The following is a 21,987-nucleotide window of genomic DNA, read 5'->3' on the forward strand; positions in this document are numbered from 1 at the left end:
TTTGACTTTTTGGGTAAAACTTTAGAAAACACATTTTCATGCATTAGAATTGATTCATTTTCATTTATTAATGTAATTAAGTAACTTGTGGCTACATACGAGTAAATTGGTGGTGGAATCAAGAGGTAAAGCGATAGTAGAGGCTTGAATTGTATTCGTGGCATCGAGGTAAGTGTTTGGTCTAACCTTAGCTTGAGGGATTAGGAGTCGAGTCCTATTTGCTATGTGGTATTTGTCGACGACGTATAAGCATGGTGACGAGTATCTATACATTGGTGTCAAACATGCCCGTGAGTCTTATATTGTGATTAGTATGACTTTGTTGTATTATTCATGCTTTGATGATGATTTCTATTGTTGGGCAAAGTTTGTGGAAGTAATTGTGACACTTGAACATTGAGGAGCATTGGCTCAAGTTGTATAATGAAACGTGAAAGTATAAGTGGTAATTGAATCTTTTAGAGCATGGGCTCAAGTTGTGAAGTAAAAGTGAGAAAAAGAAGATAATTATTACGTGGCCTCCCTTGTCGGGATATCATTACTTTTAATGTTATCTCCCTATCTGGGATGTTGATGTTTCTTATGATGTTGTTCTCTTGCCAGGACTTGATTATTGAACTATTGTTCCCTTGCCGGGATTCTTATTGTAACTTCATTTGTTCCCTTGCCCTATTATTTGTGATTGTTGTTTAGGTGAGGAAGAGTGTTAAAGCATGAAGGGTGATCCCGTGTATTGTTTTGCTGAGAGAGTGTTAAAGCACGAAGGGTGATGCCGTGTATGATTTGTGAGGAAAGAGTGTAAAGCACGAAGGGTGATGTTGTGCCGCACGATGTACCATTATGTGCCGATTATATTGATTATATGGTGAGGATGATAGTAAAAGCATGAAGGGTGATATCGTGCACATTTTCATTATTTGATTGCTTTGGTGAGGACGAGAGTAAAAGCAAGAAGTGTGATGCCGTACACATTTTCATTACTTGATTGCTTTGGTGAGAACGAGAATAAAAACACGAAGGGTGGTGTCGTGCACTTATTAATTTCTGATTCTTTGTTGATATCTGAGATATGTTGTTTCTTTCAATTACCTGTTGTCTTTCTATTCTAAATTGATAGTTCCCCCGCAGCATGTTACCCCTCCCATACTTGACTGTATATTACTGTTCTTCTTTTCCGTTGTATATAGTTGAATTGCACAGGTTTATTTGGTAGTCTGATCCTAGCCTCATCACTACTTCGCCGAGGTTAGGCTAGGCACTTACCAGCACATGGGGTTGGTTGTGCTGATACTACACTCTGCACTGTGTGCAGATCCCGGAGCAACAGCTTTTGGACCGTAGATTGGGTGGCTGCCTTCAGTCCACACGGAGATCCAAGGTAGTCCTGCAGGCGTCCGCAGGCCCTGGCGTCTCCCTCTTTCCCTTTACTCCTATTTCATTTACTTAGTTCAAAAACAGTGTATCTTTAATCTTTCAGACTTTGTATGTAGCATTCTTAGATCGTCTGTGAAACTGTGACACCAGTACTGGGCAGTCGATACTCAAACAGTTGTATTAGATACATATTCAAATAATTTATTGCTTTCTTCCGCTTATTGTAAATTCCGTTGTCTACATGTTATTGCTTTATAATTGTTAAAGAATATAAAATGGGTAAAAATGTAATTGGTTCAAACAGTCAGCTTGCCTAGCTTACATTAGTAGGCGCAATCACGACTCCCGAGGACGGGAAATCTGGGTCTTGACAAGTTGTTACGTACGGGCTCTCGTCACTTCGTGCGGACGTATCCCCCACAAATAATCACATATTAATTAAGTTCACCTATGGGGAAATTTCCCTCTTACAAGGTTAGAAAAGAGATTTACCTCATCTCAAGCCTACTTCCAACTCAAGAATGCACTCAAACCCTCAAACTAGAGTCGAACAATCTAAAACTATTCAAATAGTGCACAAACCAATCAATATAGGCTCAAAAGTTCATATTCAAACTATTAAAGTAATTACCCAACCCCAAAGGCGAGATTACTAAAATTCACCCTCGGGCCCACGTACCCGAATTTCAGAAATTTTCAAAGGAAGTTGTTACCCATAACCGAAGGAACATAAATATGTGATTATTAATAAGTTTCATGGTTAATTTCATGGTAAAAATCTCATTCTTATCAAACCCTAGGTTTTCCTCTAAACCCATGATTTTTACAATTTTATACATGTTAATCTACCCATAATCTAAGTATTTAACTCACATATGGTACAATTACTTACCTCCAAAAGCTAGATGAAAATCCCTCTCAAGAAGCTCCAAAAATCGCCCAACAATTGAGTGAAATGAGTCAAAAATGAAGTGCACTACCCCAGTGATTTTTGCACCTGCAGTGAGTTGACCGCATATGAGGTCACGCTTCTGCAAACATGGGTCCGCTTCTGCGTAATTGACTGCGCCAGCTGGGGGTCGCTTCTGCGGACGAGCTCCCGCTCCTGCGGTCCCGCTTCTGCGAAAAGGGAGCCGTATTTGCAAAACCTGGGTTGCCCTTCCTTGGTTGCTTCTACAGTGCTTGGCACATACCTGCAAGCTCGCACCTGCAGTTGACCAACCGCATGTGCGGTTATGACAGCAGCTGGAGCTTCAACTCTTGCTCCAAACTTTCAACTTGGTTCGGGCCTCGTTTAATTGATGCTCAGGGCCTCCAGGGCCCCGCCCGAACGTACCAACAAGCTTGGAATCATAAAATGGACTTGCTCGAACTCTCGAAACGCCCGAAACAACATCAAAACTAAGGGTCCCACCCTAAAACCAATTGAATCAAACTTAAGAACTTCAAGATCTTCAATTTACTTCTAATGTGCCGAAACATACTTATAATACTCGGAATGACACTAAATTTTGCATGCAAGTCTTAAATGACATTACGGAACTATTTTCGGTATCGAAATTCTGTTTAGACCTCGATATCACCAAAACCCGTTCTAAACAAAATTTAAAGAACTTCTAAAAATCTTCAAGAACCAACTTTCACTATTAGGCGTCAAAATGTTCCCGGATCATCCACAACCCGATCAAAACATACGCCCAATCTAGAATCATCATACGAACCTATTGGAACCTTTAAATTCCGATTCCGAAGTCATTTATTCAAAATGTTGATCAAAGTAAAACTTGGCCTTTTAAGCCATCCTTAAGGAACTAAGTGTTCCGATTTCGACCCAAACTCTTCCAAATCCCGAAACAACCATCCTCGCAAGTCATAAATCAATAAAAGCAAGTACCAGAAGTCTTATTTAGGCCGACTCGCGAGGCAAGGGCATTTTGGAGTAGAGATTCGCTCAGATTGAGGTAAGTAACGCTTATAAATTTGGTCCTAAGGGTATGAAACCTCGGATTTTGTGTCGTGTAACTATTTTGGAGGTGACACACATGCTAGGTGACGGACGTGTGGGCATGCACTGAAAGGAATTGTGACTTGGTCCGTCTCGTGACACTGTTGAATGAATAGTTTACAGTTTGCTACATGTCCCCTCTGTTTCATGGAAATTGATTGTACTTCATGTTAGAAATCATGTTTTAGGCCCTGTGATATCATTGTTGGGACCCGCAGAGGTCGTGTACTTGCTGAATTAGCTATTAATTATTTGTACTCAGACATTGTTTTTTTTGCTTATTATGCCTCCGTCTCTTACTGTTTATTATTGATACATGTTATTATCTCTGTTTGGGCTGTTTTATATGATTTCTTGGATCCCGGGAGACTAGGGAGGTTGATGACTGAGTGAGGCCTAGGGCCAAGTGGTGAGATATTGATATTATGGCACATGAGTTGTCTGTGCGGATCTTGATTTGATATTATGGCACGTGAGTTATCCGTGCGGGTCTTGTATTGATATTATAGCACGTGAGTTGTCCGTGCAGCATGTGACTTGTCCGTGCAGATTATAGCGCTTGGGCTGAAAGAGCCCCTCCGGAGTCTGCACACCCCCAATGAGCGCAGGTACCTATTGAGCGTGAGTACTGAGGGCTGAGAGCTGAGTGATTGGGCTGTCGAGATGAGCCGAGTGACTGTTGTCTTGGGAGACTGCACTTGCTTTCAATTATTGTTGCACTTAGTTATTATATGTCCTTGTTGTGCAACTCTTTGGAAGACTTGATATCTGGTTTACTTGAGCACGAACTTATTTTGACTTAAACTACTAGATTTGAAAGCATGCCTATTCTTTATTGAAATTTACTGAAATAAATTGTATTTGCATAGCTCGTCAATGCTTCTCAGTTCCTTATTTGTTTCAGTTCCTTATTTGTTTGGAAGTACTCACGTTATTCTCTGCACCTTGTGTGCAGATTCAGGTGAGAACGGTCGCGAGGTCATTGAGTTCGTGCACGGACGTCTATCGGAGACATATAAGGTAGCTATCGGCATCCGCAGCCCTTGTCTCTCCATCCTTTGTTATCTTTCTTTTTATTTTTGGCACTTGGCAGACTATTTTAAACTTTGAATTCTAGACTGGTTGTAGATGCTCATGACTTAGTGACACCCCGATGTCGGGCATATCTTTTCTGCATTCTATCTTGAGTTTAACTCTTTTATGATATCTTTGTTATGAAAAAGCTTTGACTTATCTTTTAATGAAATACCGAAGTGTTTTTGAAAGGTGTCGGCTTGCCTAGTACCACAATAGGCATCATCACAATATGGTAGGGTTTTGGATCGTGACAAACACAACATATTTTATCGTATGGACAATTTTTTGTTGCACTTTCTATAGGGAACCAATATCCACAACAAAAGGTCATGATAGAGTAACGAGAACTAATAAAAGGAACATACACCAGAAAGTATTGTTTATCAGAGGAAGGACTATTAGATGAGATACCTTCGTTACATATTTATACCTCATAAAATCAACATAAGCAAGAAATTAAATGTTTCTAATTAAACTATAATGGTTCATCTTGTAAATTTAGAGGATATCGTATTATCTTACCATCAACAAATGAATCGCAGGCTATCCGCATTGATCATTGCTAAAACTTGCACTTTATTATTTTATGTATAATTATTTACTCGAAATTTTATTTATATATATATAGACAGAAAAAATCATTTTGATAATTTAGATTTAGAGATAGTAAAAAAGCAAACGGGCCCTTGGTCGTCCTTTTTTCTGGAAGGGGAAAAAAGAGTAAATGCTCATAAAGAGGCACTCTATTGCTTCAGAAACGAAGAGAAGATAGTGCACGGCAGTCATGTTTTCAATTTCATCTTCAACTAAGCCAATGGAAGTTGTGAGTTATGCCCATTCTTTCAGTTCTTTTGGACACCCACGTTCTCTCTTCAAATTCAGCTCGACTACTTTCATCTCTTTAAAGAAACAGCCCATGAAATCTTTGCAAGGTGAATTTCTTGATGCTGTTACGTTCTGTGCGTTAAAAGACAGAAGATTATCTGTAAAATTTCTGTTTTTGTTGTTGTATTCTTACTCTGCCTGTCAATTACTAGCCTTTTTCTAACTGTTAGCTCGTTTCTTTCCATTTTTACTTAATCTTTTTGTGTTTCAAAAAATTGGGGATTTAACCGTCTGCTTTGCTAAAATTGAGCCAGGTACAGAAACATATGGTATTATTTATTTAAAGCATAAAAAAAGAGCACCTGAAAGTATGCTATTAGAGTTTGAGTCAGTATTCTATTTGCTAACATAGAATTTGATAGGGTGTCCTAAATTGAATGATAACATTTTCTTTTCTGTTTTAAATGATTCCGATTCCCAGTTCAGGCTTAAAAATATTACAACTGATGTCTAACAAATAGATAGCGACTGTTGGAGTAGTAGGCTCCAGCTATTCAAAACTTTAAAATTTAGCCACTACAAATTTCTCATTTGAAAATATTATTGATGTGAGAAATGTTGAAGATTAAAATGGTTGGAAAATGTCTGGTAACCATCAGTTGCCCTTAAAATGGGAATGTAAGATATCCTTAATAACTCTGATGCCCATGTTTTTTCTGTTGATTAGAAATTATCTCCACGGCTGATGCATCTCTTCTACAGTAAACTTAGCTTGTCTTCTCTGTAAATTTTATGGGTAGAATACTTAAATTTTATAGGTTTGGTGTTTAACATCTCGATGAATACGAATAATCTTAGAGGTAACATTCTAACAATGTGCATATGATGAAGGGGAAGTGGAAAAAGAAAAAGCTTCCATATTGTCTTTGGTTCATTAGAGACTTGTTGCTGTCCCTTGCTTGTAATAGTGCCTAAAAGTTGCTGTGTGACTAATGTGTAGCCAGAGAAACACATTTGTTCTTACTTTTTCTTTGGTATATATTGGGAAAAAAAGGTGTGAAGTTGCAGGCTATATGATTAGCATATATGGCTATAGGTGACTGTACTACATTCCTCATCATTTACGACCAATCACTTATTGAAAATCTTATCTTTAGCTTTATAACCATTGAATTAGTAGTATATCTGGAAGCCAGAGAAAACTAAGCTAATTTGCAGCCTATGGCAGTGATATAAGCTACAAGCTTAAAATGATGTAGATCACTTATTTTAGTTTAATGCTTGAAGGAATAAGAATGAAGAAATGCGATCAGTGAAGGCAGCCCTTACTAATAAGAATATTGAGGAGGCATATTTTTCCTCGCGTACTCATCTAGAACTAGTAGACTAGAACTCAATTAGAAAGCTGTAACTCAAGAGTGATTCACTTCCACCATGATCCATGACCATTGTTATGGCCTCATTAATGTTGCTAAATCCTTGTGCTTAATGGCAGTGAGAGCAGTAGCTGCTCCTGCAGAAGCCACTGCTGGATTTGATGAAATGGTTTCTGGGACCCAGCGTAAGTATTACATGCTAGGCGGTAAAGGAGGAGTTGGGAAGACAAGTTGTGCTGCTTCACTTGCTGTAAAATTTGCAAATAGTGGTCATCCCACTTTAGTAGTTTCAACTGATCCCGCACATTCCTTAAGTGATTCTTTTGCTCAGGTATAACTTAGTGTTTTTTAATTGAATTTCAGGCAGATTTCTGAATTCATATTTTTGTCTTCATTTCTGGATTTTTTTTGGTGTCCAGTCAGATTCATTCAGTCTGCATGTTCTGTCTGTAGGATTTGACTGGCGGCACTCTAGTTCCAGTTGAAGGACCCTATTCTCCATTATTTGCCCTTGAGGTTGTGAAAAGCCTCTTCCTACTTGCTTTGGTGATATCCAACCTTGAATTAGTAATCCAGTATTGCTGTGTTCTCCTTGCTGGAGGCCGGGGGTGGGGGTGGGGTTGGCTGGGGGTTCGTAGCTGAATTAGATTGTTTCATGTTTGAGGCTCATTAGAACACTATTGTCAATATGTCAGTTAAATCCTGAAAAGGCAAAGGAAGAGTTTCGAAGTGCAACCCAGACAAGTGAAGGATCTGGTATCAAAGACTTTATGGATGGCATGGGACTCGGGGTGTTTGCTGAACAGGTAAAAAAAAAAAATCCTAAATTAAAACAAATATTTGTGAGTTCTCTTCTTTAATAAGAGCGAAGGATGTTGGAAAATAAGTCTTTTAGCTAGCCACATAAAGCTTAACTTGCCTTTTTTTTTTCTGTTTGATTTCCTCTGCTTCCTTACTTGCATGTTTTAGTTTTGACCTTCGACTGTATTTACTAAAGATGGAGTTAATTTCACTTGTTTCACTACTAATTTATTCCTATTCTTGATCAAATATGAGGAAGCTTGGGGAATTAAAGCTTGGAGAACTGCTGGATACACCCCCTCCTGGTCTAGATGAAGCAATTGCAATTTCAAAGGTGCCACAACATTCTATACTTTCAGTGTTTGTTCATATTTCCTGTGGAAAGTGTTAATACTTTCCTGCAACCTCGCTGATTACAGATCTTCTTGCCAGGTTATCCAATTCCTTGAATCACAGGAATACAATATGTTTACTCGTATAGTGTTTGACACAGCCCCGACGGTGAGAAAGATATGATATATCTTGTAACTAATATTTTGTGAAGACGTTCATAATAGTTATTGGTTCCTTTCAGGGACATACTCTGCGACTCTTGTCCTTGCCAGATTTCTTGGATAAATCAATTGGAAAGATATTGAAGGTACAAAATCTCTTCAATTCCATATCTGCTTTTGATTGGAAAACAAATTTCATGAATGAGAAAGATGATATGGAGAGAGAATTTTCTCTCTTAGACATAAGATGATATCATTAAGATACACCAAGTTGATGCAGGTATTTGAGCAATACAACAATAAATTGGAAATATCTTTCTTTATCATGTAATTATTGACCAATGTGGTCTTCTATCAGAATAGATGTATTTAAAAACTGGGGTGGTATATTTTTGACCATTCTTAAAAGAACTCCTTCCCCCCTCTCGGCTCTCACCACCAAGGTACAGAAGCAAAACCAAGATGGCATACTGTGTGTCCTTAAGAATTTGGTAACATTGCATTAATGATGTTGGAAGCACAACTCCTTAATCTCATGCTAGCAGCTCAAGTAATTAAAGACCTTGGAAGCAGAAAGACCTTTGCTATTGTGCTTATAGCTTCTCTTCCTATGTTTTCCGAGTGACCAAATGACTTGGTTCCTTGGTGATGCTTTTCATATTGTTTGCTGCTTAAAGTTTCTCTTCCTAATTAGAGGCAACTCTTTTATTTATGCTTCTCATTCGGACTGCTTATGTCTTTCTGCAATTGAATGAAGGCGCTAATTCCCTTCTCAAAAAAAAAATGAAGGCGCTAATTTTCCTTTTCTCTTCAGTTGTCCTGTTAACATCATATTTAAAGTACTGCTGATCTGGTTTTACTCTTAATCTCTCTTTTCAGTTGAGACAGAAGATAGCTTCAGCCACTTCAGCAATAAAGTCTGTCTTTGGCCAGGAAGGAACGCCAAAGCCAGATGCTGTAAGCTTTACATAGTTAGGAATATATAGTGTTGGGAGTTTACGTATAACTCTTGTCGATGTCACATTTTTCTTCCCTGTGCAGGCAGAAAAATTAGAGCGGTTAAGGGAGAGGATGATAAAAGTAAGAGAGCTTTTTCGTGACACAACCTCAACGGAATTTGTCATAGTGACAATCCCCACGGTAATGATGTAGTATTATTTGGCTTGTCTGGTGTTGTGCGTGTTTTCCTAGGAATCTGCCTGATTGGAATCTGTCCGGTAGATTTCTAGAGTGTTATATATAGCTCTCATGTAAGTTAGTATAAGCCAGTGTATCATTTTCTTTTCTGAATATCCTTCTAGCTAAATCTTACTGTATAAGCGAGTAATTTGCTTTATATATATTCTTTCTTTGAGCCAAATTGTTAATATTTGTACCAAAAGGTAATCCAATTACAAGTGAACTCATGTAGCACAAGCATGAGGACTTCCTCTGGAATTGGACAGGTCGGCTGAAGTGGCTTCTCTAGGTTTCCTGACCTTTTCTTTGGGACTCTCCGAAAAACAATAGAAGTGATCTCAAGCGTCACACTACTTTTGTTTATAACGGCGGTGTCCGGGCCAGCTTGAGTGCACCTCGACTATTCCATTCCACCGAGTACCTGTTACTTCTCATCAACACAGGAACGGTAACTTTGTTCACCAAGGCTTAGACAAATGGGGAGAAATTACCTAGTGTTTTTTATTTCCGCTGGGATTTGACCCCTGGTCTCCAAAGTTTGCATCGCGCAACTATTAAATTTGGTCTCATAGTGAGGATCAAACTGTTTCTTCCTATCTTTCTAGAGCCGAGGATCTATTGAGAACATCCTCTCTAGCAGGGATAAGGTTGTTTGCGTACACACTACCTTCCCCAGACCCCACTTGTGGGGCTTCACTAGGTTTGTTGTTGTTGTTGCAGTTGAGCTTAAAATAAAAAATCAAAAAGAGCCGCAGTGTAATTCTTGAATCAGTCTCAATTAAATTTCGTAGCGAGTAATATTTTCTAATGGCATGTTGTAGAGTTCAAACATGTTTCTGAATCCAAAAGGATTTCAAGGCAAAGCAGGCAGTTTTCTGTACTGCCCAGAAAAACTAAACTCTAAATTACTGCACAGAAAACTAAAACCTGTTCTCCTGAATTATCTGCCAACTACAACAACTCTTTTAAAGTTTTGAACAACTGCCTGTACCTAACTTTTTGGAATATGAAAAGTTTGAAAATAGAAAATGTTATAGAAATACACTTGGTGTAAACTCTTTAAAGTGCAAAATACCTTGGTTTTGTCGCCACATGAAAAGAAGCGATCTGCTTGTTGACTCATGATTCTCACTGTTTCTCCCATGGGCATCACTGTATGCCCTTTAGGTTATGGCAATTAGTGAATCGTCAAGGTTGTGTGCTTCCTTAAAGAAGGAAGATGTTCCTGTAAGGAGGCTTATTGTTAACCAGATTCTTCCGCCATCGGCCTCAGATTGCAAGTTCTGCGCAATGAAAAGAAAGGTTTGACCATCTTATTCCATCTCAAATTTTACTGTTTGCCTTTTCATGTTACTGTAGATGAGCTTGGGCCCAAACTTCTAGGTTGACTTGCAACACCATGTACAAGCAATTATGAACTCAAGCTATCTATTGTATCATATGAAGTATCATGCATCACAGTAGATTACTCATAAAATAATATACATTGATATGTTGCCCAGATACCTATTCTGCATATAGTTTTGAAACCGTCTCCATATATCATGCCCAACATGGATAAAGCATTGACTTCGCTCCTCTTCAGGCATTTTTCCCTGTTTTCTTTTCAATTCATAATTTGCAAATTCCAAGTCTCTTTCTTTTTGCTTTCTTTTTTCTTTTAGTTTGTGCGGTTAATTTTCTCGTTTGAAAATTATATTCAAGTTTTCCGGCACAGCTGAAGATTACTAATTAGCAACTTCCAGTTTCAGCCTAATATTATATGCTTACTGAGAATTTTCTCCATGCACAAGATCACTTTATTTTTCTTTAATATGCATCTGAATTGACACCTTCCTGGACTCTTCGACATATTTCTTGCTAGGAAAAAACTGATGGTTGAAGTATTACAGGACCAAAGTCGTGCTCTGGATATGATCCAGAATGACCAAGAGCTCTCTAGCCTGATGTTGGTCCAGGCACCCCTTGTTGATGTTGAGATAAGAGGTGTTCCAGCTCTTCAGTTTTTAGGGGATATTGTGTGGAAATGAAGAAAAAGAACTTCACACTGCATCAACTGATCAGGTACATTCTCGTATAGACTATCCATGTTGTGTGATTTACCTGTTGATCCGTTATGTTACTTGGACTCTAGAAGTTCTAGCGGTATCCAGAAATCCCTTCACTGACATTTTGATAATCTCCGCTGTTTTCTACCTTAGTTGCCTCTGGGGATTAACTGGTTCGACAGAGAACTATTGCGTTGGATCTTGTCCTTTTCTTCTTTCCTTGGGATGACCGAGATGGCATTTCTTTATCGCATAGACAAAGTATTAACTAAATCATGATATTATAGAATAGTGGGAATGTAAATGGCTGAACATACGCTACAACCATGATCATTTTCTTTTCCTAATGTCTTTTGGTATAATCTGCATTTTGATTTATACAAGCTTTTTTCTGAATGATACAGATGTTGCAGGTGGCATTTGTCAGCAGACTGCATTCATGGACAGTGTTGTCTATCATCGTTTAATGCTCTTGCTCTAACTTGCGAACACAAATACATGCAATACAAGTGCTTCTTGCTGCTGAGGTACAAGTTAATACTATCTCGTCTACATTGGTATCAAGAAAAATACACGATAGGAGTTGTGTTGTTCGAATGGACGAGCCAACAAAACAAGAATGAAAAGAACATTTTTTCATTTTAGTGAGTTGATATTTGAAATAAAAAAGTGTGGCAAAGCACTACTGTAACAAGTAAAGTGGATGTTAATTACCTGTTAGTAATATTTTTCTTTTTTTGAAACATAGAGAACTTGCCTTGTTGTGTAAATGAGCTTTACCATGCTTTTTGTTTTGTTGATTCCAAAACTGCAAAGAAATTGTCTTTGTGCGCGTATAGATATGCTATAACGCTTGCCCTATACCCAGACCCGTGTCCTCTCCCTCAACCTTTTGCAGAAATTCATTAAAATGATAGTTTGGTAAGATCTATTTCAAAAGAATATAATGAAAACTGTATTCACCTATCCAATTTACACAATTTTGATGGTAAATATGCAACAAGGACAATCCCCGAGAACCAGATTTAAAAGATAAGTTTTCACAGATTATTAGTTGCAAGCAGAGGTAGTATAACCTTGGTCTATCTCTTTGAAGTTCACTCTTCCAAAAAGTTTTTTCAAAAATTTAAAAGAAACAGAAATATCTTCCAAGATGAATGTGCAGCATATGCGATTTCTATCGAATGATATGAGACAGATCTCTCGTAATCTCCCAGGAGATAAAGTATGATGGAATTTGTACTGCTCTGCCCTGTAATAGGACAGAAGACTTATTGAGATGCATGCAGACCAATTTCCAATGTCACCATTGCGCTAACATAGGCAGGGCACATGAAATGGCCAAGGTCTTCTTCCACTAATACGAGACTTGGTAGGATCAGGAGAATGTTTTATAGCTCATCTATGACTTTTAATATGTTGTTGAAGTACAGGCACTTCAAGTTCAAGATCCATCTCATGGCATAGCCATCTGTGCAATATCAAGTTTCAACTTTAGTCACTTAATCCACAGAGGTTCCACATCCCTCTCTTTGTTGTAACTTGTGCCAATATCTACGACGCTGACAAAATAACTTTGGAGCTAGATAGATACTGTAGTTGTGGTTCCATACTTCTTTGCACACTCTGTCTTACATACTGATGCAAGCTGCAGCATAGAATCTTTTACAAGCTAGAGCAATAATGCGCCTGCATTTGGCTATCAGATCAACATTGAATCATGGTCTCTGCACTTTTTTTGGGTTGAGGAATTGGTCTCTGCATAGTTTAAAGAGGTCATAAGTTCGGGAGTTCCTGCTTCGTAAAGGTTTTTCCCACAGCCACAATTTGCCTTTAGATTCCAAAATTTTGGTGTTGTTTATTCATCAGGAACCAGCCCGCCTAACTCTGTTTTCCATCAAAAGCCAAAACTTTATGTTTCTGAATCTCTTGAGATACTGTTTACGTTTCCCTGCTAATGCCATAGAAGATTGAACTCATCTTAGCACAATTAATACAATCACTCATGTCCAGAACCTCGCAATCTATGACAGAATATAGTACAGTGAGTTGAGTTTGGGTATTGTAATACTGTTAAAAAAGGTTTGGGTATTATAGCTGATTATGGCAACTAAAAATTCTTATCGGGAGACATGGTTTATAGCTTTGTGAAGCATATGTAATGGCTAATATCATGTATTATCACGTCAAACATCGAGTTTTAAGTTTTAAGACACTTTCTTTCCAAGAACTGAATGCATTGCTAGCCTGCAATTCTTACCCATATTGGGCCCAACAAAGAACTTTGCCCATGTGGCACTTCTTTCATAGTATGTAGCAAACATGGCACCTACAGAGACACTTTTACCTTTAAGATTTCAGTGATGGCCTCTCTTTCAATGATGATTCACCATTTAAATAGAATTAGGTGTCTCCAAATCTTGAAATCAAAGACTCCCATCTCTTGCTCTTTTCAGGGGTATGAGGGAATGGCAGAGCACTGAAAACTATCCTAACTACTACGTAAGACAAACTTCCCGATAAGATCATGAATTTTTGCCACCTAATCAACCATAAGTGCAGGTTAAACCATTGAGTTCTATCAAATTCAGGGAAGCGGATCTATGAGGTTCAAAAGTATCACTAGACACTCATGTTATTTGAACTCTCAGCAAATTTGAGCTATTCTAATTTGGACATCAAAAATGCAAATTCAATATCTATACAATAAGAAACATACCTCCAATTAACAGTCATCTCCATCGAGTTATTTCATGGTGGAAATAGAGACATCTTAACCAGCCAATAACAGCCAATATTATGAAGCGGGATATGATAGGCAGTCCAGAAGGGCCAAAATGAAGAGGCTGCACAAAAGCACTCATCTTGAATTGATACTGCAAAAGATGAAAACTGTTAACAGTATGAGCAAAGTACTACAGTTGGAATCATGTCCTTGCAAAGAAGACCTTCTAAGTTTTTACTTCCATCCAACTGCAACCAGGCAGCTTGCCATATCCCTTTTCTTCAACCCCTTTTCTCAACCTTTCAGCATCATCCCACCTTCCCGAAGAAGCATAGATATTTGCTAGAAGAGAAAGATAGCCCGAACTCTCAGGTTCCAACTCCATACAATGCCTGGCTGCAGTCTCCCCAAGCTCTAAGTTGTTATGCAAACTGCAACCGAGAAGCAATGCTCCCCAGACACCAGCATGAGGCCGCGTTGGCATGCTGTTGATCAAGCCATGTGCTTCGTCTAACCGCCCAGCCCTACTTAAAAGGTCAACTACTATAGCGTAATGATCAACTGTGGGAGAAAGTCCATACTTTTGCAAGGAGATAAAGCAACGGTATGCTTCTTCTACCATACCAATGTGACTGTAGGCAGTCAATATCCCTGTGACTGTGACTACATTTGGGTTGATTTCAGCATTCATCATCTCATCAAACAATTTGATAGCATCATCAGCCCTACCATTTATTCCACATCCCAGTATCATTGCAGTATATGCTACCAAATCCTTCTTTTTCAAGCCATGAAAAAGCTTGTAAGCTTTATCGACACTTCCGCATTTTGCATACAGGTCGATCAAACTGGTAACCAAGTAGTCGTCCATTTGAATTCCAGCTTCATTCATGAAAGACTCAATCCAAGAACCAAACTTCAAATCTCCCAGCTGAGAACAAGCAGAAAGTGCACTTGCCAAGGTCATTTTATCAGGTTGTAAATCTAACTGAAGCATTTCATTGAATAGCTGCAGAGCCTCTTTTGCCTGGCTGTTTTGAGCATAACAAGCTATCATGGCATTATATACAAGTTGATCTTTCTTATTTAATCGTCCAAAGAGTTCCTCAGCAGATTCAACATCTCCACACTTTGAGTATCCAGAAATCAATATGATATATGAAACATTATTCTTTTGGTCCATTGCCTCAAAAAAACTGCGAGCTAATTCTACGTTCCTACAATCTACATATCCGCTGATCATCGCATTCCATGAGGCAGAACTTCTCTCTGGCATCTGTCTAAACAATGCATATGCTTGCTCCATATTCCGCACCCTAGCATACCCAGAAATGATTATGTTCCAAGAAATGACATCTTTCTCTGGCATTTCATCAAAAACCCTATGTGCCTTTGCTAAGTCACCAGATCTTACATATCCACCTAGTATTGAATTCCATGATACTATATTTTTCCCGACCATCTCACTAAAGATGTTATGGGCAAAGTCCATATTACCCACTTTTGAATAAAAATCTACTAGAGCTGTCTGCACATAGACAGCATTACAGAAGCCATACTTGTAAACTTGTGCATGAATAGATGTTCCACCAGACCTGTACAAAATCCTAGCACAAGCCTTTAAAGCAGATGATACAGCAAAAGTGTTGGGACTAACCCCGCATCTCTGCAACTTTCCATATAAATCAATGGCCTCCCTGAACTGACAATGCCGAGAAAAGAAGCGGATGGTGGAAGCAACTGAGAAGACATCTAAAGTTTGCACATGGTTGAGGATTAGCTTAATATAACGCGAGGTATTCCAAGAGTAATTGCTTGTAGAGTTAATTATCTGCTGAACTAGTGAGGACTCAAGATTCAAGAGACCGTTAACAAGTATTGCAGCATGGATTTGCTTTGTTTGATTAATAGACAGAGGCTTAGCCAACAAGATCGTAATTTTAGAGGCCAGCATTCAAGGGCGGCTCTAGGGTAAGGCAGGCCTTAGCCCCAAAGTAGGAACCACCACTATATTATTATAGGAGTATAACATATATAATATATCTATATATTTATTTATAAAAAAATCAAATCTTAACTTCCTTTTTTTTTTTTTTTGAATTTAATAGAGGTCGGATTGAGTTAATATGATAAGAAAAATTTCTCTCATTAAATTAAACAATATTTTTACCTTCTCGTTAATTTTATTTTTTCTTCCTCTATGTATAATCTTTTTTCATGTTTTCCATGATTTTACTTTTTAATTTCAACTTAAATTCTCTAAATTAAATATTCCTTTTTGTTACATTTGATTGATTCATATATCAAAAAGCAAGTTCTTTTTGTGTCTCATATTTTTTAACTAAGAACTCCATGAGGCAAGCATCGCAAGTTTCAAAACTCGATGAATAATGGCTCATCCTTTACCATTTTTACCTAAAAAAACAAGAATGTATTCAATACCATGACGTGCGCCTAACCTACACATCATGCTTTGCGCTCTCACCGCTAGATCAAAGCCATATACGCTTTTTTGTGTCTCATTATTATATAAATTTTATGAAAGAAGTTTAAGGATCTTTTAGTATACACTAGTTCCTTTGAGACCACATGTTATTTACTTAAATACCTCTTACTAATATATATAATAATATTATTATGTGAAGTTAAAGGCTTTATATTATTTAAAAATATTATACTATAAACAACAACGACGAAAAAATTAGCAACAATTACTTTTTTGGCATGTGTGTATACATATGTGAGTACTAACTTTAAAAAAATTGAGGCCTCTTATCAAATTTTGGATTTAGGCCACTAATTGTGTCATGTGCACATGTAATTTTTTGGCTATATATCACATAAAGGAAGCATGTCCATTAAAAGCTGCAAGTGAATGGAGGGAAGTGCACTGTTAACCACTAATTAGAGATGTCTTTACTCTTTAACCACTATTTAAAATATATTTACTCTTTAGTCATTGCTTAATAAATTTTTATCCGCCCGGACGAAAATACCTCTGTGCTAGACATGGTGCTGTGCAAATATTAAGGACATAGTATCCTTAACTTCATGAATGTTGTGTAAATATTAAGGACGAAGTGTCCTGTATTTGCACCTTCCGTTGTTAAACTTTAGGATATCATGTCATTAACTTCATATGTGTAGTGTAAATATCAAGGATGTGGCGTCATTAACTTCATGTGTGCAGTGTAAATGTTAAGGACATAATGTCCTTAACTTGTATTTGCACCTTTATGTTATTAACTTCATATGTGTAGTATAAATGTTAAGGATATGATGTCCTAAACTTCGTGTGTCCAGTGTAAATGTTAAGGACATAGTGTCCTTAACTTTATGAGTGTTGTGTAAATATTAAGGACATGGTGTCCTTAACTTCATGAATGTTGTGTAAATATTAAGGACAAAGTGTCATGTATTTGCACCTTCCATTGTTAAACTTTAGGACATCATGTCCTTAACTTCATATGTGGAGTGTAAATGTTAAAGACACAGCGTCCTTAACTTCATATGTGCAGTTAAGGACACCATGGCCTTAATATTTACACAGCACTCATGAAAAAAGGATAAAAACGACTTTTCGTATTAATTTTAATAGAGCAGTAGCTATTTTTGCTCAGCATTAAAAATAGCAGACAAAAATTAAATATCATGTTAAAAAGTGGCTATCCCACGCCATTTCTACCAAGTTAATGTTAACAAGCTCATCAAACTAGTTTACAACAAATTGCTACTAGGCAAGAGATGTGACCAACCAGGGGCGGATCCAATGCATCAGTTACGGGTTCCCGTAAACCCAATAACTTTTGTCTAGATCCTGTATTTCTATTGAAAATTTCATTAAATGTACAAGAATATTTCGGTCCGTTAATCCTGTTATTATTGTATATTAACTTGAAATTTCTATAGGAACCCATAAACTTAAAATTCTGGATCCGCCTCTGTGACTAACTCTAAGCTGCCTGCAAAATTCTTACTGATCCGGCAAAGGAAAAAAGCATACGCCTCAAAAGGATCTTCCATAAGCATAATATAATATGAAGAGTTTATCGGGAAAATGAATCCTTGAGAACTGACATGGTTCCCAAAACATGTTATTATTATCTTGTGGTTCCTTCCTTTTTAGCTCTAACAAAAACCAAAAGAATGGTTGATTACATAGGAGTAGAGAATGAGAAGAAGAATGGTGTAGAAAAGGGAATGAACTGCAAGAAGAAGAAGAAGAAGAAGAAGAAGAAGAAGAAGAAGAAGAAGAAGAAGAAGAAGAAGAAGAAGAAGAAGAAGAAGAGGAGTTCAAAGTGGAAAGTGCAGAAAGAAATTGTAAAGGCATAGTTGACTTTTAAATTTCCTTCCTCAGATATATAGAACGACAATTGTGGCTTTTTTGTAAATCAATACTTATATGGTTGAGAAGAATTGGTATTGTTTACCTCGAAAATACGAGTAACAATTAAATTTGTTAATGGTTTTAAAGATACGTGATTTAGTTCAATACTAACTAATTATATAACCAAGAAATCTAGTGTAGAAATGAAGGAAGTAAGTACAATCAAACTAGTATGTTAGCCAGTCTCGACCTCAAGCTAAAGTAGCATCGAGGTAGGTCAAGAACAATAAAGTAGGAAAAGATAAAGTTAAAGGACAATTCTGATGAAATTTGAGCAAGAAAGTAAGAGAGTATACTCTTTGCCAAATGATTGATGATTGTTACAAATGATTGAGGCCCCCTTTATATAATAGGGGAATCCTAAATAAGGTACATTTCTATTTACAGTAAGGAATCTTATTGGGACAGTTGTCTAACCGCCTAGTAAGGATTAATACTAACTCGTACAAATCTATTCCGAAATTTATGCCAAGATCTTGGGGACGTGGCAGGAATCTTGATCACTCTATTATAGATCCATAATGGCATTATCTCGGGGTTGGTTGTACTAGGCTCCGATGTTCCTAGGACACATAGATCTCTGAGCCTCGTGTTCTGTCCTCGGGCTCGAACTCGGTCTATAGTGGGTCCCTTCCTCGACGCGAGCCTTTTGTTCCTTGATACGAGCCTTCGAGCCCATAAAATCGAGGGCACCTGATTTTACCATATATAGATAGTCCCTGCGTTTCTTAGAGTAAAGTGATAAGAAACGATTTGAACCTCGATTTTCGGAGTCTCTGATGATGACATCATTCCCGTGACGTAGGCACTCGAAGTGACCAAAATGTCCTGTCGGTTCACTTCCCCAAAACATTAAATGTGTGCCATTAATGGTCGGCCACGAGCGCCGCCGAACTGTTGCCGCTTATCTATAAATAGGGGGCTCCCTTTTTGAATTAAGAACTTTACTTCTTCCTTGCAATTTTTCTGATCCCTTCTTCTCTTCATCTCTTCTTCCCATCACCTGCTTCATCCGCCTTTTTAGTATCGGAAACACCAAGCTCTGCCACCTTCCGCATCTCTTGACTTAAAATCATGGCAAAAACCTTTAAAATAGTTCTTCAGAAAGAGAAGGCTTTTTCTTCCTCTTCCCGGCCGGCCAAACTTGTGGCACCGACCCTTCACGAGATCATTCCAGGCCCCTGTGTAATAAAGAAAGATTTCAACATTGAAAATCCTCCTAATATCCCAGGCCGATGTGAACATGCTCGATATATTAGTTCGATATCGAAGAAGCATCTCAAGGCTATGAAAAAGGACTGTGGCTAGGGGGACGAGTTTGTGGTACAGATCCCCGACCCCGAGGAGAGCATCACTACTCACGTGGAGGGGTTCTTAAGTGTTTACACTTACCCCTTCACAATGGGTCCCCTTGATTCAGTAATGATCGACTTTTATAGAAGGTATGAGGCTACTCTTGGCCAGATCCATCCCTCCTTTTGGCGCATCGTGATTATGCTGCTTTACTTCTTTAGCAAGGCCTAGGGATTGGAGTTTACCCTCAACCATCTCATTCGGCTGTATCGGCCTCAGCTTTTTTGAGGGCTGATCAAGCTTTAACGTCGATCAAGCAAAGCCTTCTTTGCTAGTAATGACAAGGACAAAGACCGAGGTTAGATGAGCTGGTTCGTCAGAGTGAGGACCTCAGACATCATCCCTAGGGAAAAAATGCCATTCCTGGAGAAATGGAATTTCAAACGTAAGTGAAGTCCTTTTTCAAATACCCTCTCATATTCCGCTTCTGCGTTTCGTAATGCCTTTACCTTTTTTACAGATGTTGTTTGGATGCCCCATGTGATCCCCGACCTCGAGGACTAGGTTCGAAAATTAGCTGCAACCTCCTTATATGATGAGCGCAAATGGCGTGACTTATCGAGAGGTAAATGGGAGGCCAAGCACCACGGTTAGTTCTTTTCCCAGGTTTTTAATGCTTTTCTTTTACTTGAGATGTTTTTCACACTTATACCTATCTATGCAGGCATGGTAGATGTCTACAGAATGAGGCCAGCCCCGCCTGGGGAAGAAATCGAGTCCCCAATTCCAAAATTAGGGAAAGACAACAAGATAAAAAGGGCTTCGAATCCCGAAGACCCCTAGGATGAGAGGGCCCCTACTCGAAAGCCAAAGAGGAAACTTATCCATGTCGATGTAGATTCAGCCCTCCAATTTCTGGATGAAGAAGAAAACGAGGGCAAATAATCGGCACTGGTGCCTCGAACTAGGAAACCGGTCGAGGCCACCAAGCCCTCCGAACTGGAGACCTTGCCTCATGGTGAGGAAAGTCCGAAGAAAGATTCAAGCAAAGCCCTCGAGTCCCCTGAGATCGAGATCATTCCCCCGCCTTCAACAAGTACACCGGAGGGGGCAAGGGCCGAGAATCCCGAAGCCAACCAGAACACCCCGAGTGAGGAGCTTGGGGCCATGACAATAGGTCACTCCCCTTCTCTACCATCTTATTTCGAAGAGGCGATAAAGGACGCTCGAGCTCTGTGAACGCCTGACCCGAGCAAGGTCCTCGAAGAAGATCCCTTTCAGGATTGTTTCACTAGGGTTGATAATGCTGCCGACCTTCATGACGTATCCACCCTCTTTGAAGAGGCTCATCGTCTCTTCTCTTGAGTAAACACTACTATTGTTGTAAATTTTTCTTTCCCCCTTCTCTTAACTGATATCTCTTTGTTTTTTGTATAGGCCATCATCAAGTTTAGGGCCGAGCTGAGCCAATGTGAGGCCGAGCTCAGGAATTCGGATGAGGAGAAGGCCCTGAGGCTCCTTTATAACCAAAATGAAGAGGAGCTCAAGGACCTTCGGGCTGATTTGGCCAAAGCTCGTAAAAACGAGGCCGAGATAGACAAGTTGGTAACCATGATTTTGAAATAATATAGTCTTCTTGGCCTTACTGTGGAGGCTAACACGTCAATGTCTCAGCTGCAGCAAAAGTTGGAGATGATCGGGTAGCTTCGGGGCGAGATCGATCAGGTTAAGGTTGACTGCCACCGATGGAAGCAGAATATAGATCGACTTGTTGCTGATCAAGAGGTTGATCTAGCACAACTAACCTCGGCTGAAACTCAGCTCTGAGGTATTAAAGTGAAAAATCTGGCCCAGGCCAAGAAGATTGAGGAGCTCGAGGTCAAACTCGCTGAAGCCGGGGCTGAGGTTGCTGAAGCCAGAGCCGAAGTGGAGAGGACGAAGGCCATGGCTGATAAAACCATCGCCGTGTACTTAAAGGATGCTGAGGCTGTTCAAGAAGAGATAAGGGAGGCCTCTGACTGGGAAAAACGGAGTAATGATTTGGCCAAAGTGACAATCCTAGAGAGATACCCTTGAAGAAATCCATGCTCGAGGTTTTGGCCTCACTGAAGAGATAGCTCAAGCAAGGGCAATGGAAACCGATGCCAGATTCCTCGTTTCTTCCGATGATGAAGATTCTGTTAGTGGCTCCGAGAGCGAGGGAAATGAGGATGGAGTCCTCGAGGAGGAGGTTCCCGAAGATGCGGCTCCCAGAGTAGATTAGGCCCTTGGGACTTTTTTGTTTCTTTGTTTTTGTGTAAGGCCCCTCGTAGGTGTTGTAAATACCCTTTATAAATATAAGGAATTCCCTTTGTTTTATCTCCGATTTGAATTCTGCTTTGTCTTCATTTTGTGAAATTTTTT

At 38.9% G+C, this 21,987-nt stretch overlaps 3 protein-coding genes across 4 annotated transcripts; 2 read left to right on the forward strand and 1 right to left on the reverse strand.

Annotated features, from left to right (window-relative positions):
• Positions 1-5,144: 5,144 nt before the first annotated feature.
• On the forward strand, positions 5,145-11,924 carry LOC104238025 (ATPase GET3B-like). 2 transcript variants are annotated; one of them, XM_009792283.2, is made up of 12 exons: positions 5,145-5,388; positions 6,777-6,988; positions 7,111-7,173; positions 7,353-7,463; positions 7,718-7,792; positions 7,891-7,959; positions 8,033-8,098; positions 8,832-8,909; positions 8,994-9,092; positions 10,299-10,433; positions 11,024-11,195; positions 11,584-11,924. In XM_009792283.2, exons 1-11 carry the CDS (start codon positions 5,241-5,243, stop codon positions 11,159-11,161), a joined length of 1,194 nt encoding a protein of 397 aa, XP_009790585.1. In that variant the 5' UTR covers positions 5,145-5,240; the 3' UTR covers positions 11,162-11,195; positions 11,584-11,924. The 2 variants fall into 2 exon arrangements, with proteins under 2 accessions (XP_009790585.1, XP_009790586.1); XM_009792284.2 differs by having other exon boundaries at positions 5,197-5,388; positions 11,593-11,924.
• A 2,079-nt stretch (positions 11,925-14,003) lies between these two features.
• Positions 14,004-15,897, reverse strand: LOC104238024 (pentatricopeptide repeat-containing protein At4g22760). Its single transcript, XM_009792282.2, has one exon. The coding sequence runs from the start codon at positions 15,856-15,858 to the stop codon at positions 14,131-14,133; it is 1,728 nt and encodes a 575-aa protein (XP_009790584.1). The 5' UTR covers positions 15,859-15,897; the 3' UTR covers positions 14,004-14,130.
• A 2,153-nt stretch (positions 15,898-18,050) lies between these two features.
• LOC138869049 (protein PXR1-like) lies at positions 18,051-21,660 on the forward strand. Its single transcript, XM_070146636.1, has 3 exons — positions 18,051-18,224; positions 21,022-21,189; positions 21,439-21,660. The coding sequence occupies exons 1-3, from the start codon at positions 18,051-18,053 to the stop codon at positions 21,658-21,660; spliced, it is 564 nt and encodes a 187-aa protein (XP_070002737.1).
• The last annotated feature ends 327 nt before the right edge of the window (positions 21,661-21,987 follow it).

Source organism: Nicotiana sylvestris, chromosome 5, assembly GCF_000393655.2.
Source record: "Nicotiana sylvestris chromosome 5, ASM39365v2, whole genome shotgun sequence".
Lineage (NCBI taxonomy): Eukaryota > Viridiplantae > Streptophyta > Magnoliopsida > Solanales > Solanaceae > Nicotiana > Nicotiana sylvestris.